Source organism: Motacilla alba, chromosome 14 (genome assembly GCF_015832195.1).
Source record: "Motacilla alba alba isolate MOTALB_02 chromosome 14, Motacilla_alba_V1.0_pri, whole genome shotgun sequence".
NCBI classification, from domain to species: Eukaryota; Metazoa; Chordata; class Aves; order Passeriformes; family Motacillidae; genus Motacilla; species Motacilla alba.
In genome coordinates, this window is record NC_052029.1 from 14,247,720 (window position 1) to 14,263,356 (window position 15,637).

Sequence of the window (15,637 nt, forward strand, 5' to 3'; positions counted from 1 at the left end):
GAGCCCGATCCCCACCCTGCTCCGCGCTCCTTTCAGGATTCCGCCCTAATTAGAGGAGCAGTCCCGATGAGGGGCTCCCCTGCTTTCTGAGACCTGTCCCTCTGAGCGTGTCCCCGCCGCTGTCGCCCCGACCCGGGGTCCCCTCCCTGGGGACCCTCCCGGTGCCCCCGCGGTGGCGGCGGGCGGAACGCAGGGCGCGGGGCTCGGGGCGCGGCCGGAGCCGGCGGCGCGGCGCGGCCCGGACGCGTGACGGGGACGGACGGCCGGGCCGGCGGCGCTTCCGGCGGGCGCGGAGCGGGGCCCGCCATGGGCATCCTGGAGAAGATCTCGGAGATCGAGAAGGAGATCGCCCGCACGCAAAAGAACAAAGGTGCGGAGGGCGGCCGGGGGCTGAGGGAGCCGGGGACAGCGGGCGGGCAGCTGGGCTGGGCGTTCTGGGGGGCTGGGGGGCGACACAGGTGGTCTGTGAGTTGTGGAGGGGCTGAGAGGGAAGAGGAGACCGCGGGCTGTGGGGAGGCTGGGGGTCGAGAGGGCCGGGAGAGAGTCTGGGCACTGGGGGGTCGGGGCTGTGGGCTCTGGGAGGGGCTCTGTGGAGAGAGGTGCCGGTCAGGATGGGGGGTTGTGAAACTGGGGGGTCGTTGGGGGGACTCAGAGGGAACTGGGGGCTGTGGGGAGTCTGGGGGTCGGGGGGCTGCGAGCTATGGAGGGGCCGGGAAAGAGTCTGGGGATTGTGGGCTCTGGGAGGGGCTCTGTGGGAAGAGGTGCCGGTCAGGGCAGTGGGAGGGTGTGAAGCTGGGGGGTCTTTGGGGTGGATCGAGGGTGCTGGGGGCTGGGGCAGGGTGGGGAGCAGGGTGAGCCCCGGGGCTGGGCTGGGGGGGTGTGAGGGGGCGGGGGCTGCTCTCTTTCCTGCCCTGTGCTGCAGCCGCAGCCCCCCCGGAGCTGGGAGGGGGGGACATCTCGATTCCTGCTGGCACAGGAGGGGGCTCCTGGTGTTTGAGTGGTCCGGGGGCTCTGCCAGAGCTGCTGCTGGGCTGTGGGCTGTGTAAATCATAGAAATAAACCTGTAAGCTCCTGCTTTTGTGCCTTTATCTGTTACATAGTCAGACAACCACCTTCTTTTTTTTTTTTTTTTTCTGGTTCAGGTGTAAATTCAAGTGTTTTGCTAAGAATAAGGCAGTAAAGCACTTTCCCACGTGTGAGCTCTGGGTAAAAAGTGTCTTTAAAAGTTGACAGGAGGAGGGGAAAATAATCTGGTCATTTTGGGGTGCTGAATGTGAGCAGGTGTAAGGAGGGGCTGCTCCCCCTGTGAGCTCTCTCTCCTGAATGGCTCCATTCCTGCAGCTGCTCTCCCTCTGCCTTGCCCCTTTGGCTCAGGGGTGTTTTGGCTTTTCCCTGCCCCCCTGACTCTGTGCAGCTCCCTGGAAGGTTTGCTCTCAGTGCCCGGGGTTGCTGATGGAGCAGCTCCGTGCCTGGCAGCGCTGAAGACGTTGACCAAGACCCACAAGTGTTTCCTTTTTGGGGAGGTTCTCGCTGCCAGGAGTGAACCAGCAGCAGCTTTCTGCCAACCAGCTCTTGTGTTTGTGTCACTGCAGCCACCGAGTACCACCTGGGCCTGCTGAAGGCAAAGCTTGCAAAATACAGAGCTCAGCTGCTGGAACCTTCCAAATCGCCGGCGGCCAAGGGCGAGGGCTTCGATGTGATGAAATCAGGAGATGCCCGCGTGGCACTGATTGGATTTCCTTCCGTGGGGAAGGTCAGTCGGGGCCGGCGCTCACCGTGTCTCCGCTCCCCGGGGTTTGCAGGGGCTGCACAGCGGGTTTGGGATCACAAACGTGCTGTGGTCGGGTTGGGGGCACCTTAAAGCTGCTCTGCTGGGATCCCAGCTGCAGTCCCGTGCGTGCTGCTGGCTCCTGCACGAGCAGAGGCTGGGGTGTTGGGAGGGGACTGGGGAGCAGAGATGGGCTGAGGGAACTGGGGCTGGAGAAGAGAAGCTTGTGTGGAGACCTCACAGTGCCTTGTATCTCGTAGGTATGAAAACAGGAAGAGTATTAGATATTATTTTTTTTTCTTCTCAACTGCTGCTGCTTTCATTTTGCTGAATAATCTTTGGGAATGAGGCTTGGCTTAAAGCTTCAAACCCAGCTGTGAGGTGTGGCATTCTGGGGAGTGTCAGAGGGGCTGTCATAGCTGTGATGACTTGAGCTTCACAGAAGACAAATAATGATTCTTGGGTGCAAAATGGACCTGGCAGCAGAGAGCATGCTGTGGGGAATGGTGTTTGTTCACTCCTCTCACTTGTCTACCATGTCCTTTCGTCCAGAAAAGCCAAAAAAGGCTACAGGGACTCTGGGAGGGGACTCTTTGTAGTGGCAGGAAAGGAATGGGTTCACACTAGGGGGAATTTACGTGGATATATGGAAGGAATTCTTCCCTGTGAGGGTGAGGCCCTGGCACAGGGTGCCCAGAGCAGCTGTGGCTGCCCCTGGATCCCTGGCAGTGCCCAGGGCCAGGCTGGATGGGGCTGGGAGCACCTGGGGCAGTGGAAGGTGTCCCTGCCACAGCAGGGGTGGAATGAAATGGGCTTTGAGGTCACTTCCACCCCAAACCATTCCATGGTTCTGTGATCCAGCTGAAAGCTGGAGATGGGGAATCACTCTTTCCTTGTGTCTGCTCTGCCCTGTGGAACTTGTTGTTGCCTGAAAGTTGTTCCCACCCAGCCCCAGCAGTGCTGGGGAAAGAAAAAAATTTATTTACTGCAGTGTGGTTTTTGCAGGGCAGCTAGGATGAGGGAAGAGATGAGGATTTTTATTCTGTTTTTTAGAAGATTAATTTATTATATTATCAGATATATTATATTAAAATGCTAAACTAAAACTATACTAAAAATAGAAAAAAAAAAGAATTTTTAAAAAGCAAAACAAAAATAAAATAGAATAAATAATAAAGTCTTGTAATTAACCAAAACAGTTTAGATAACTAAATGTAATTAACCATTAATTAAAAACAATTACATAAGATTAATTACAAATTCACCTGTTGTATTTTACAACAGCAGATAGTCATTCTTTACATTTTATTTCTGAGGCTTCTCAAAAGAAGAAAATCCTAGCCAAAGGATTAAAATATAAAGATATAAATATATAATATTTATAAATATAAAATATATATTTTATATATTTATATATATTTATATAATATATTTTTATATATTTATATATAATATATAAATATAAAATATAAAATATATTTTATGTCAAAGACATAAAATATGTCTGTGACACTTCAGTTCCATGCCAGTGCCACCACCTCAGTCCCCATGCCTGGAGCAGCCACAGCACAGCTTCCCCAGCCTGAGGAGCACTTGGTGCTGCTCGTTTTGCTGCACCTTCCCATTTTCCTGCCTGCTGGTGCTGATCTCTTGCCTTGCAGTCCACGTTTCTGAGTTTGATGACCTCGACTGCCAGCGAAGCCGCGTCCTACGAGTTCACCACGCTGACCTGCATCCCGGGAGTCATCGAGGTGAGCAGCATTCTCCTCCAGCTCTGGAATGTCTTTGCACCGGCCACGCCTGTGCTGCCACTGAGGACCACGCACATCCAAAGGTCTCCAAAGCTGAGTTTTGCTTTAAACTTTTGAGTGCTGATGTAGCACTGCCCTGAACTGTCCAGGCCTGGCTGCCTGATCAGGATTTTTGTGCTCTTGGACTGACCAACACCACAATTCTCAACTGAGTTTTGTGGGCCACTGTCAGTGCCAGTGACCAGCTGGCTGCAAACCTTGGCAGATTTGTTTTTGATGAAGCTTTACAGAGGCAATCTGTGCTTTCAAAACAAAACGCAGCTCTTCCCGTCCTTGAGGGGTTGTATTAGTGGGGACCTCAGCATCCATCAGTAAAGCAAATGAGAAAGGGCACCAAACTGAAAATGTCCAAGAGTGATGCGGAAATCTGGGTCAGGATGGAAGGGGGAGGTAAATAATGAAAGTAACTGTATTAGTGGGAAAAGGAGTTTAATGTAACACATTCAAGCAGAGCTGTGAGCTGCAACAACAGCTGGAGAGCCAATGCCTTGCAAGTCCTAGGAATGAGTGTCTCCTGGGCTCTTTTACCTGCAGCACCCCTGAAGGGTTGGATCTGTCACAGTAAGAGATGTGGCACTTGTTCATTACAGAGTTTCCTCATTAGAGCAAGAAAAGAAGGGATGTTTTTCCTTTCAATTTCCCGAACTTGGGAATGTGTGACTGCTGTGCTGTTTTCCTGCTGCTTTGTCCAGCTGCAGTCACAGGGGGTCAGGATCTAATGCAAGCTGTGTGTGCTGCTGAGCACAGCCCACAGCTCTGGAATTTGCCTCAGGACAGAGCCATGAGCTTTGTGCAGAGTTCCCCTGGCCTGCTGGTTCCATCCAATTCCACTCCCCACAGGATGTGGACCCCCAGCACGGATTTGGGGCTTTTGGGGCAGCTCAGATGTCCTGCAGGAAGCTTTCAACTTTCCATCCTTCCGTTTCCCTTTCAGTACAAAGGAGCCAATATTCAGCTGCTGGATCTGCCTGGAATCATCGAAGGAGCAGCTCAAGGTTGGCTCATGTCTGTGTTCATGTGCAGGAGGGATTTGCCCTCAGTAGTGCCCCTGGGTGTCTCGGATACACTCAGATACACACAGGTCTCCTGGGCCAAGAGTTCCTACATTGTCTTTCCAAATTTTTGAGTCCTTGATCCTATGTGAGGCACGATTCCTGTCCCTGAGCCCACAGAAGGGTCTATATGTAGCACAAAGATGGTTTTCTGGAGGTGGGAGCCAAAGCAAGCCAGTCACTTCTCACATCTTGCCTGAGCGTTAAGTGGCTCATCTGTTTTCTGGTACTGAGGAAATCTATAGAAAGATGCTGGAGAGGCAGAGGGAGCATTACAGCTAAACACTAACCTTGTTTGAGTAATTCCCCGAGCTCCTGCCAGTCCTCCCATGACTCCTGATTCTGGGAAGAGATGTTGGCTTTGTCTCTCTGTGGTGTCATTGTCTTCACTGGCTGGTTGTGTCTGAAAATAGCTTAGGAAATCAGGGAGTCATGGAACATCTGGGAAGGGACCCACAGGGATCATCCAGTCCAACTCCTGGCCCTGCACAGACACCCCAGCAATCCCACCCCGTGCCTGGTGTTGTCCAAACCCTCCTGGAGCTCTGGCAGCCTTGGGGCTGTGCCCATTCCCTGGGGAGCCTGGGCAGTGCCCAGACACCCTCTGGGGGAGGAACCTTTTCCAGATATCCAACCTGACACGTCTCCAGCCGTTCCCTTGGGTCACTAGAACAGTGGCTGTGTTTCCACAGGCACCTTCTGGCACTGCTCTCCTCTGTGCTGAGCTCTCTGTGCTGTCTGGAGCTGCTGCCAGGGCTCACAGCAGCCACAACAGCACTGCAGGATCTTTTTCCTTGTATTTAAGCTGCTGCATGGGGCAGGGGTCCCCTGTCTGTCAGAGAACTCAGCTGGTTCCTCCTGCTGATGTGCATCCCCCTCCTGTGTCCCCAGGGAAGGGCAGAGGCCGGCAGGTGATCGCCGTGGCCAGGACAGCAGACGTTGTTATCATGATGCTGGATGCCACCAAGGGCGAGGTGCAGAGGTGAGTGTGGGCTGGGCTCCGGCCTTGAAAACATGCCAGCTCCCCGAGGAATTGTGGAGAGCACCTGGGGAACGAGGGATTCAATTACTGAGTGTGAGATGGGGGTTGTATTCCATGAGAAGCATCCTGCTGACTGGAGTGGGTGCTCAGCTGGAGGGTCATTCCTGCAGCACAGCTGTCAGAGAATGTGAACCTGGATTTCCACCACGCTCTGACCTGCATTGGGGGGGGGGTTTAGGCTTGTGGCAGGGCTGTATCAACACAAGAATCAAAAAGGGAAAGTTCTGGGTGTCACCTGGCCACGCTCAGCCTCACAGGCGCTGCGTCCCTGCAGGGCCTTGCTGGAGAAGGAACTGGAATCTGTAGGAATCCGGCTGAACAAAAGCAAACCAAATATCTACTTCAAGGTGAGGCTTCCTGAGCTCCTGCAGGCACGGCTTGTCTGCTCAAAGCTGAGCTCACTCTGTGCAGCCCCTGGTGTTGGACAGGCTGAGGGGGCTCTGGGTTTTTGCAGAATGTTCTCACATTGCTTTTTTGCCCCTTGCAGCCCAAGAAGGGTGGAGGCATCTCCTTCAACTCCACTGTCACGTTGACTCAGTGCTCTGAGAAGCTGGTTCAGCTCATCCTCCATGAATACAGTATCCTTTCCTAAAAGGGGAGACCCTTAAGCCATCAGCAGCTCATGGTTTAAGTGCTTCCTGCTGTGGGACAGCCTCAGTGTCACTTTGGTGCTGGCTGGTTGGCAGCAGGCTGTCACCAGGGAGCTCAGCCCTCGTGGTGAGTTGGGATTTGGGCCTTGACAGTGTCCCCCTCAGAAATCTTCAACGCTGAGGTCCTGTTCAGAGAGGATTGTTCCCCTGACGAGTTCATTGATGTGATTGTAGGAAACAGGGTCTACATGCCATGCCTCTATGTGAGTATCCCGGGCAGCCTGGCTTCTGTCACACCCAGCAGCTCTTCTCTGTGCCAAAGGAACCGTTGGAACTTCACAGAATCATGGAATGGTTTGGGTGGGAAGGGACCTTAAAGCTCATCTCATTCCACCCCTGCCATGGGCAGGGACACCTCCCACTATCCCAGGGTGCTCCTGGCCTTGGACACTTCCAGGGATCCAGGGGCAGCCACAGCTTCTCTGCTCAACCTGTGCCAGGGCCTCCCTGCCCTCACAGGGGGGAGTTTTTTCCCCAATATCCCATCTAACCCTGCCCTCTCAATTTAAAGCCATTCCCCCTTGTCCTATTACTCCATGCCCTTGCTCCTGGCTCCTAAAGCAGTAACGATTTGGGGTTTAAGAGGTGGAAAACAGCTCGACAGGGAGTTTTTTATAGGCTTTGGCTGTGCAGCCGTGCTGTGTGTGTTTCCTGGGCCCTCTTGTGGCTGGTGCTGCCCTGGAGCAGCAGAGCTTCAAACCCTGGTGCCAGGGCTTTGCTCCCACGTGTGGAGCCTCCGAGTCCCCTGCTGCCAGCTCAGTGCTTAGCTTGTCACGTCTGGTCCCTTGTGTGCCAGAGGTCCCTTTAGGGCTCTCTTTAAAGCCACTGGGTCTGTATGAAATCAAAGAACGTGTTCCAAGTCATCCCAAAGGGAGAATTTTAAAAGGCCAAAATTTATATTCAGGCTTCTGAATTTTAATAGTTTGTTTTACTGAGAGTCTTGGCTTATCTTCTGACAAGATCTGCGTTTCTGTTTCAGGTGCTGGAGCTACCTTGTTCTTTGTACACGTTGCTGAATTGCCTTGCTAAGGGCTGTGTTGTTCTCCCTTTGGTTTAGGTTTATAACAAGATTGACCAGATATCCATGGAGGAGGTGGATCGCCTTGCTCGGAGGCCCCACAGTGTTGTCATCAGGTAGGAGCTGTCACGTTGCCTTTTCTGCTGGTCTGCCTGGTGTGGGGTTCATTCCACACCCCTTTCTGTGGCTTCTCCAGGAAGGGACTTTTCCCAGGGCTCCTGGGGTGAGAAGCAGAGCTGCTGTGCAGCTTTTCCCAGATTTCCTTCCCTGGAGAGGCAGGCAGGACAGAGCCAAACAATCTGCCTTGTTTCCTAGGAAGTGCTGATACATCTGCTGGGGCTTTGCTGCTTCAAAGCTGTTCATGCTTCTGGATTCATGGAATGGTTGGGGTTGGAGGGGACCCTAAAGCTCATCTCATTCCATGGGCAGGGACACCTTCCACTAGATCAGTTTGCTCCAGGCCCCATCCAGCCTAGCCTTGAACAATTCCAGGGATGGAGCATCTCTGTACAACCTCTTCCAGCGCTTCTCCATCCCTTTAGTAAGGAATTTTTTCCTAATATCTAATCTAACCCTGCCCTCTTTCAGTTTAAGGTCATTTTACCTTGTGTTTTTCCTTTCCTTGCCTCATTAAAGACTTTCCCCTCATTCTCCAGCACTTTAATAATTAAAGACATTTCACCTTATTCTTCTGGATCCCTAAAACACAGCAGCAGTAAACAGATGATCCTGGTGTTTTGCAGCTGTGGCATGAAGCTGAACCTGGACTACTTGCTGGAGAAGCTCTGGGAGTACCTGGCTCTCACCTGCATCTACACCAAGAAACGGGGACGTAAGTGACCCCAGCCAGGCTGCCAGCAGGGCTGGTGCCTTGCAAATGCTGGAATTACACCCTCCCTAATCATCTTTCAGCTCTTGGGAAGTGCTTCCTGCCCTGTGTGGGATCCCACCATGTGGGGGGCTAGAATGTAAGAGAATAAAGATGGTGCAGAGGGTAATCTCACCCCTGAGGAGCTGCAACTGAACTAATGACCAAAGAGCAGGAACAGGCCTGCCCCTACCGGGCCACAGCTCATCCAGTGAGGATGAGGGCTAAAAAAGAGTGGGTTAGCTGGCTGAGGAGGGAGCTGGAGTTTGTTGGCTGTGCTGTGAAGAAGAAGGGGTCGGTGCTGTGAGGAGCTGCTCATGAGAAATCACCAAGAAGGTCTGGAACTCCTGCAATAAGATGACAACACCACCATGGCCTTCCTGTTGTATTTTACAAGAGCTGAATTTTCATAAGTCTTTGCAGGATATAAGGGAACAAAGTGTGCACGTTCACAGCTTTCACCTTGTTATGCGTGCTGTGATGAACCCAGAAGAAGTTTCCTGTTCCTGCTGCAAGAAATTTGGTGATTCCCATGCCCTTGGAGGTGCCTTTGATCCTCCTTTTGCTTTATAACCCACTTGCAGCTTCTCCCAGTGATGAAGGCACATCTACAACTTGCTCTGTTTGCTTGTGAGCAGCTGAACTTGGGTGGATGTGAGGAGATCAAGGAATTTTCTGAGCTTGTTAAGCTCTGAAATCTTGGGGATTTTGGTTTTTCATTGAAGCAGGTGTGTTTTGACTTGGGTGGTTTTGTTTCTCTGAAGTCAAGGGCTTGGGATGGAGTCAGAGCAGGTGGGTTGTGAGGAAGCTGCTGACTGTGTGGAGTGGCTAATGGCACTTGTGGGTGGTGCAGAGCTGATTTGATGCTTTTAGGTGCTGGATCCCTGTTCTGCCTGGGAGCAGGAAGGAGGAATTAGGGAGTAGTAAGCACAAGGTGATGTGAGATGGTGTCAGCATTTTAGAACACACTTGATAGAAATCCAATTCTTTCCCCCCCCTTCTGCTTCTCCACAGAGAGACCAGACTTTACAGATGCCATTATTCTACGGAAAGGGGCCTCTGTGGAACATGTGGTAATTTTTCTGCATTTTTTACATTTCCCCGTGTGCAGAAGGCAGTTCCTCCTGGACCTGCTGTGATTTGTGCCCCATAAAGCTCGGGACATGTCAGTGTTTGGTTGTGCTTCTCCTTTTGTTGCCTTTTATCTGCCTCAGGTTTCTTTCACAGCTGCTGTAAAAGGTTTAAACAGTAATTATTTAATGCAGCCCAGTGAAAAAGCACATGGAAACAACGGAATGGGGCTTTGTGTGGGCTGCTGTCTGTTCTGTATGGTTTCAAGTGCTTTTAACTAGCTCTTAAAATCTTTATTGTAAGTTCTGGCACAGGCTTGAGTTTCTTTTAATTCCTGGGTATTGAAAAAGTTGTTTGCAAAGTGGTAAATGTAAATACTTCAACTTCTGCCTGTCTGTCTTGCAGTGCCATCGGATTCACAGATCATTAGCCAGCCAGTTCAAATACGCCTTGGTGTGGGTAAGTGTTAGGCAGCAGCTGGAATCCCTGTCTTCAGGTGTCTCTGACTGGTCTTGTAACCCTTCTCCCCCTTTTTTTTGCTTCAAAGGGGACAAGCACAAAGTACAGCCCTCAAAGGGTGGGCTTAACCCATATGATGGAGCATGAAGATGTCATTCAGATTGTCAAGAAGTAACTGCTGGTGCCTGGCCTTGCCTTTAATCACTGCAATTGGAACTGACCATGTACAAACAAAACAAAACACACAAAAAAAAAAAAAGAAAAAAAAAGAAAAGAAAAAGGGAGATGTGTTCCAGAGCCAAGAAAGCTTCTGTGAAGCTCCTTCTGTTGGAGGAAGGCAGAAAATGAGGCTACTGTGCTTGCAGGTGGGGATGGGGAAGATGAGTTTCCATCTGGCAGCATTTCAGGCCAAGTGATGTTTCTTAAAATTTTAAAGGGAGCCAGTTCTTCTAGGGCACAGTTCCACAGGCAGCAGTGTCCTGCCCCTTGTGGGGTTTGCACGTGAATCCATGTGCATTCCCAGTGGGAAGTGTTTGGGTTTGTGTGTAAAAATCTGGCCCCGTGCTTTGGGCTGAGAGAACATTGCTGATGCTTTGCTGCTTATCCATTCACTTAATTTAAGCATTGATCTGAAGCAGAATCAGAGTTCTCCCTCCCCTGCTTGCTGGACTCATCTCTGCAGCTGAGACAACCCCAATTTTTAATGGTCCCACCTCAATTAGCATTAAAACCTGGCACTCTGTGCCTCTCCATAGCCTTGCAGTGGGGTTTGTAGGATATCCTGGTACTGAGAGATGAGAAATTAGACTGGTAATGGTTAATTAGCCTGGCCAGACTGCAGTGGGGTATGATCCAAGAGCTGCAGTCTGGGGTGAGGATTCGCTTTTCCATCTCACTCATCGAGGAGCTGCCTTGGGAGCTTCCTCCTTTGTTGGGCAGGAGTTATCCTGCCCTTCAGTCCCCAAGGTGGAGGCCTCATCAGCCATGCCCCTAAATTCCAGTTGCAGCTCTTTGGAGCTCGAGGTACCACCCCATGCCCCAGCCCTGTTAAACATTGCTTGTCTGCATATTGTTCATCAGAAATCTGGGATTTTTGTAATCATGCTTTTCCATTGAATACTGTTGCTAAACAATTCAGAGTGCCTGACAGAGGACAGCTCTTGCCTTCTGGGATCAAGAGCTGCCAATAGCTTTTATTTTCTTTCATTGGGAAAGGGTTCGCTCTGACGTGGATGCAGAACCTTGAGGACAGGGGTGACACCTGTCTGAGCAGGGTTCCTCCCCTCCTCCCTGCTCCTCCCCACCCCTCACAACCTGACTGAGCAGAAATGGAAGGATTATTTTATTTGAGAAAATAAAAAGTTGTTATTTCATGTGAATGGTGTGTTTGGTGTGTTTCCATAACTCTCCTTTTTACCTTTGGCCACCTGAGGAATCCTGGATGCTGTCACAGGAGATTTAGGGGGTAATAGAAGGTGAAGTGGCTGTAAGAGGCTGGTGATGGGAGATAAACAGATCCTATACACAGTGCCCGAGCTAAGAAGGTGACTTTGAACTCTGTAAGTTCCTTTCCCTGTTCCTGGCTTTGTTCACAGCTGGAGTGCAGAGGAAATCCTGACCACGGAGTGGAGAACGAGCTCCAAATGGTCCCCATTATCCCTGCCTGGCAGTGCAGAGCTGGCCCTTCCCGGTGTGAGCTGGGTGGGATGCTGTTCCAGCACATTAACTCACCCTTCCCATTTCCCATGAAGGTCACACAGGCACAGTTGCCCTCACAAAGACTGATTTTGGGTTTGTTTTGTCCCTGACTTTCTGATTTTTTTTTCCATCCAAATCCTGCAGCCTGCCAAGCCTTGGCACGGAGCCGGGCCACCAGAACTGCTGACAGGGCTTCATGCTCAGCCCAGGTGGTGCTGGGAGCCAGGAGGTGCTTGGTGTGAGGCTGAAATGCACGGTGTTACCTGCTAAAACCTGCCCTTGAATAGCTGCTGCTGCCTCAGTGTGGGTTTCAAATTGATTTTGGCATATCGTTGTTAAAACCCCCTCTGCCTAATTAGCTTCATTTAGGAAAATGGGCATTTTATCCTCTTCAAAATGAACAGATACATGATTAAAATTGGAATGGGGATGAAGTAAAAATAGTTAAGCTAGAAGAAGCCAACTTCTTTTTTTCAGAGAGAGTGGCTTTTTTGGCAGCAAGTTTATAGCTGCATTTGAAAATGCACCGTTTAATTGCAGCATTCCTTCTTCCAGGAGCTCCCCTAATTGTTCTGCACTTATGTTAAAAGCAGCAAACGTTGCAGTTCCTGCTGAAGTGAGTTTGCCTCCAGGAGATCTCCAAGTCCTGAAAACACAAGAGCCAAAGGGCAAGGGGGAAATCTGCTACAGCATTAGGGTTTGGAGCCTCCTGAGGTTCATGGGATTTGCAGCATTCCAGTGTTCCAAGGGGCTTGTAAAAAAGGTTGAGAGGGACTTTTCACAAGGGCATGTGCTGACAGGGAAAGTGGGAATGGTTTTAAGTTGAAAAGGGGGATACAGATGAGGTGGTAGGAGGGAGATTCTTCCCTGTGAGGGTGGTGAGGCCCTGGCACAGGCTGCCCCATCCTTGGAAGTGTCCCAGGCCAGGGCTTGGAGCAACCTGGGCTGGTGGGAGGTGTCCCTGCCCATGGCAGGGGGTGGAACGAGATGAGCTTTGAGCTCCCTGCCATCCCAAACCATTCTGGGGTTGTATGCATTGAGCAGAGCCCCTCGCTGGGGAGCTGCTGAAGGGAAATGTGATCACAGTCTCCTTGTGTGTTGGGAGAAGGGCTCCCCAGGAGGGTGGGTGCAGACAGGAGCTGTGGATTTGCCCCCAAAAGAGCAGCACCCTGCGTTTCTGTGCTGTAGGGGGAAAGCCTTGGCTGGCTGATGCTCAGAGAAAGCTGCCCTCGGCAGCCCTGCTCTGTTCTCTTGTCATTCCCTTGCTCTCCCGGCTGCCTCCAGGCTCATTGATGCTGTTCCCAGGGGGGCTGTGCTCATCCTGCCCCATCCCTGGGGCCGTGCAGCACTCCAGGTGTGGAGCAGGGTGGCTCAGCCTCCCCAGAGCCCATCAGCCTCCCTCCACCCAGCGCTGCACCCAGCCACGACTCGAGGCGTGCTCCGTTTAAAATGCCTGTTCCAGGCAATCAAGCAGGTTTGATTGGCTGAACGCTCCTCTTATAATTTAATTTAGTCAGGAATCGTTTGCAAGGTAATAAAGAGTGACTCTGCCTCCAAATACATTCATTTAATTCAATGAGAGATGGTTGCTGCGGCAGGCTCGCCTCAGCCAGCTCCCCTCACCCCATCACGGTGACATCTCAAAGTGCTGCTCAGGGCCGTATATAAGAGTCACGATCCGCAGTGACAGCTTAATTGTCTCAAATGCTGACAAGGGTCACCCCAAGCAGCCATCGGGAGTGGCACGGAGCCGGCTGGGGAGGCTGCGGAGAGGAGGATTTATGGCTGGCAAATAGTTTTGAATTCCTCTGGTTGCGCCTGCTAAATGATGAACCTGCCCCGAGGGGATCGGGGCTATTGATTGTAATTTGCAGTTAAGCCCTCGCGTTCTGAGGAATCAGCATAATAAATACCCACCGCATTACGGCTGGGACGTGCCTGCCTGGAGGAGCAGGAAGCCGAGGTTTTCCCGGCTCGGGTGCTGCAGCACGCTGCTCTCTCTGCCCCTGCAGTTGGCAGAGCCACAGGCTCCATCACTGCAGGGAAACAGTCCCCACCTTGCTGGGGTGCAGGAGCCCGGTGCTGGAACGGGGAGAATGGAGTGTTGTGAAGGCAGGGGGAGTGTCCTGCTCATCCAGGGAGGAGAGGATGCTCTGATATTTTTGGGATAATGGGTGTCTAGATCCCTGCCAGAACCTCTGCAGCTGGCTGGTCCCAGCCCACCTTCGGAGAGGGGTGTGAGGAGGTGCGTTTGTTCCTCCCTCCCGTGTTCTGTGATTTCTTAGAAACTCCCGTTGGTTTTGGGGGCCAGAATGGGTCAGGGCCTTTTTCCAGCTGTTCACATCTGGGCTACACCGAGGCTCACCCACATCCTGGGAGGGACGTGGGACAGTCCAGCTGTGTCACCAGGGGTGCAAGGGACAGGGACCACGGGAGGAGGAGGAGGAGGAGGCCCTCACCCCTCCACCCCTGCAGCTCTGTGAGGGAAGATCAGCTCCCAGCGCTCTGCTCACGGGTGGAGATGAGAATAATAGCAGTCATCAAATATGCAGCAGCCATGGTCCCGCAGCTGCCGGGGGAGGGATGGGGCCGGCAGAGCAGCGAGGCAGCCCCACGGCATGCAGGGCGGCTGGCTACCCCAGGTGAGTGGCTCTGGGTGGCTCCTCCCTTGGGCCCGCAGGCACTGCAGGGGCTTTGCCGGGAAGGGACCTTTGTGTGTGACAGTTTTAAAGCGAGCGCTGCTGTTCAGGTTCTCCCGGTCCAGGTGTGTGGTATCCCCTCACCCCTGCGTGTCCCTGCCTGTCCCTGCGTGTCCCTGCCTGGCTGCTTGCTGTCTTTACCCTCCCTTATCTCACTTTCTGCCTTCCCACCCTCTCCACAGCCCCACATTCCCCCTGCCCTCCAGAGCAGAGCAGCCTCCCCTGAACGCTCCGTCCTTCCCTGGCACCCTCTACCCCATGTTTCCTACCACCCCTTCCCCACTTTCCTTTTACCTCGGGGCTGTTTTAGCCCAGGAAAGCTCCTGGGCTTGGCTTTGGGACGGAGGTGATGGCACAGGGCTGTGACCTGGCTCCAGGGCTGCCAGCCAGCATATTCCTGGGTGCACGCCAGCATCGTGCCCAGCTGCTTTGTTCTCCCAGCATCTGCTCTGGCCTATCTCCTCCCATAACACCTCCCGTGGGGAGCAGGCAGCAGCTGGCAGGCAGGGATTGCCGTGTATTGCTCGTGTGCTGGGTCCCCATCCTCATTTTGGAGACAGGAACTGGAGGGGGTGGAAATTAGCGAGGTCCGGGGGGTGATGAGTGCTTGGGGAGAAAAGAAAGACCCCACTGTGCCTCGGGGGCTTGGAGGGCTGTGCCTTTGTCACGCTGCTGGAGGAGTCCAGCTTATCCCTGGGCTCCCAGCATCCCTGGAGCTGTGGCTTCCTGTCACTCCCTGAAGGAGTGCCAAGAGCTGTGGCCGGGCTTTCTCACCTGCTCGCAGGTGTTTGAGAGTGGATGTGCAATGGTGCAGAAGTGAAGAGGGGCAAGGGGCTGTGCTGGGAGGCGCTGCCGCAGCCAGGAGGTGCCCGGGCTGGCTCCGGGTGCCGGAGCACGGGGCTCCCGGGCGGCCCTGCGTGCCGTGCCGTGCCGTGCTGTGGTGTGGTGTGGTGTGGTGGCACGGAGCCCTGCTCCGGCTGTAACTGGAAACAGGCTGTAAGGGGACCCGGGGCCGGCTGGTGACCGCAGACCTGCCTGGAGACGCGGAGCTGCTGCCTCTGGAGCTCTGCCCGCCGATGCCGGCACTCCAAAGGTACAGTCCGGGGCAGCCGCGCGTCCTGCCGGGCTGGGGCGGGTGAACCCCCGAGGCCAAAGCCTCCATCCCCTCCCTGCACCCGGCCACGGCACAGCCGCAGCTGCGGCAGGGCCACCGGGGCTGCCCCGGGCCGTGTCCCTGCGGTCAGGTGGCTTTCCCTTCCTCACCCACGTGGCTGGAGACACTCAGGACTGGCCCATCCAAAGGATGCTTTGGGTACCCAGTGCCACCACAGAGACCCCTCGCTGCCAGTTTTGCAGCCGGGTCTCTCCTGTGTGCTGCTGCTGGATTTAGCCCTGCCCAGACACCCTGGAAACGGCCCCCAAGTGTGGGTGCCCCTCCGACCCCCCGCTTTGCTTCCATCCCACTGCACCTGGGCACAAAAGCTCTTGGCCAGCTCTGCTG

At 53.3% G+C, this 15,637-nt stretch overlaps 1 protein-coding gene across 2 annotated transcripts; it reads left to right on the forward strand.

Moving 5' to 3' along the window:
- The first annotated feature begins 221 nt into the window (after positions 1 to 221).
- DRG2 (developmentally regulated GTP binding protein 2) lies at positions 222 to 11,116 on the forward strand. 2 transcript variants are annotated; one of them, XM_038151676.1, is made up of 13 exons: positions 222 to 370; positions 1,593 to 1,753; positions 3,430 to 3,519; positions 4,514 to 4,574; positions 5,523 to 5,613; positions 5,948 to 6,020; positions 6,161 to 6,251; positions 6,429 to 6,526; positions 7,381 to 7,457; positions 8,085 to 8,173; positions 9,224 to 9,282; positions 9,686 to 9,739; positions 9,828 to 11,116. In XM_038151676.1, the coding sequence occupies exons 1-13, from the start codon at positions 307 to 309 to the stop codon at positions 9,912 to 9,914; spliced, it is 1,095 nt and encodes a 364-aa protein (XP_038007604.1). In that variant the 5' UTR covers positions 222 to 306; the 3' UTR covers positions 9,915 to 11,116. The 2 variants fall into 2 exon arrangements, with proteins under 2 accessions (XP_038007604.1, XP_038007605.1); XM_038151677.1 differs by lacking the exon at positions 9,224 to 9,282.
- Positions 11,117 to 15,637: the final 4,521 nt, after the last annotated feature.

Excerpts from the sequence above, each read along its gene's own strand:
- DRG2 (XM_038151676.1), top strand. The coding sequence starts at position 307 with ATGGGCATCCTGGAGAAGATCTCGGAGATCGAGAAGGAGATCGCCCGC. Across the intron at positions 371-1,592 it reads CCGCACGCAAAAGAACAAAG|CCACCGAGTACCACCTGGGC; the intron begins GTGCGGAGGGCG and ends GTGTCACTGCAG. Across the intron at positions 1,754-3,429 it reads GATTTCCTTCCGTGGGGAAG|TCCACGTTTCTGAGTTTGAT; the intron begins GTCAGTCGGGGC and ends CTTGCCTTGCAG.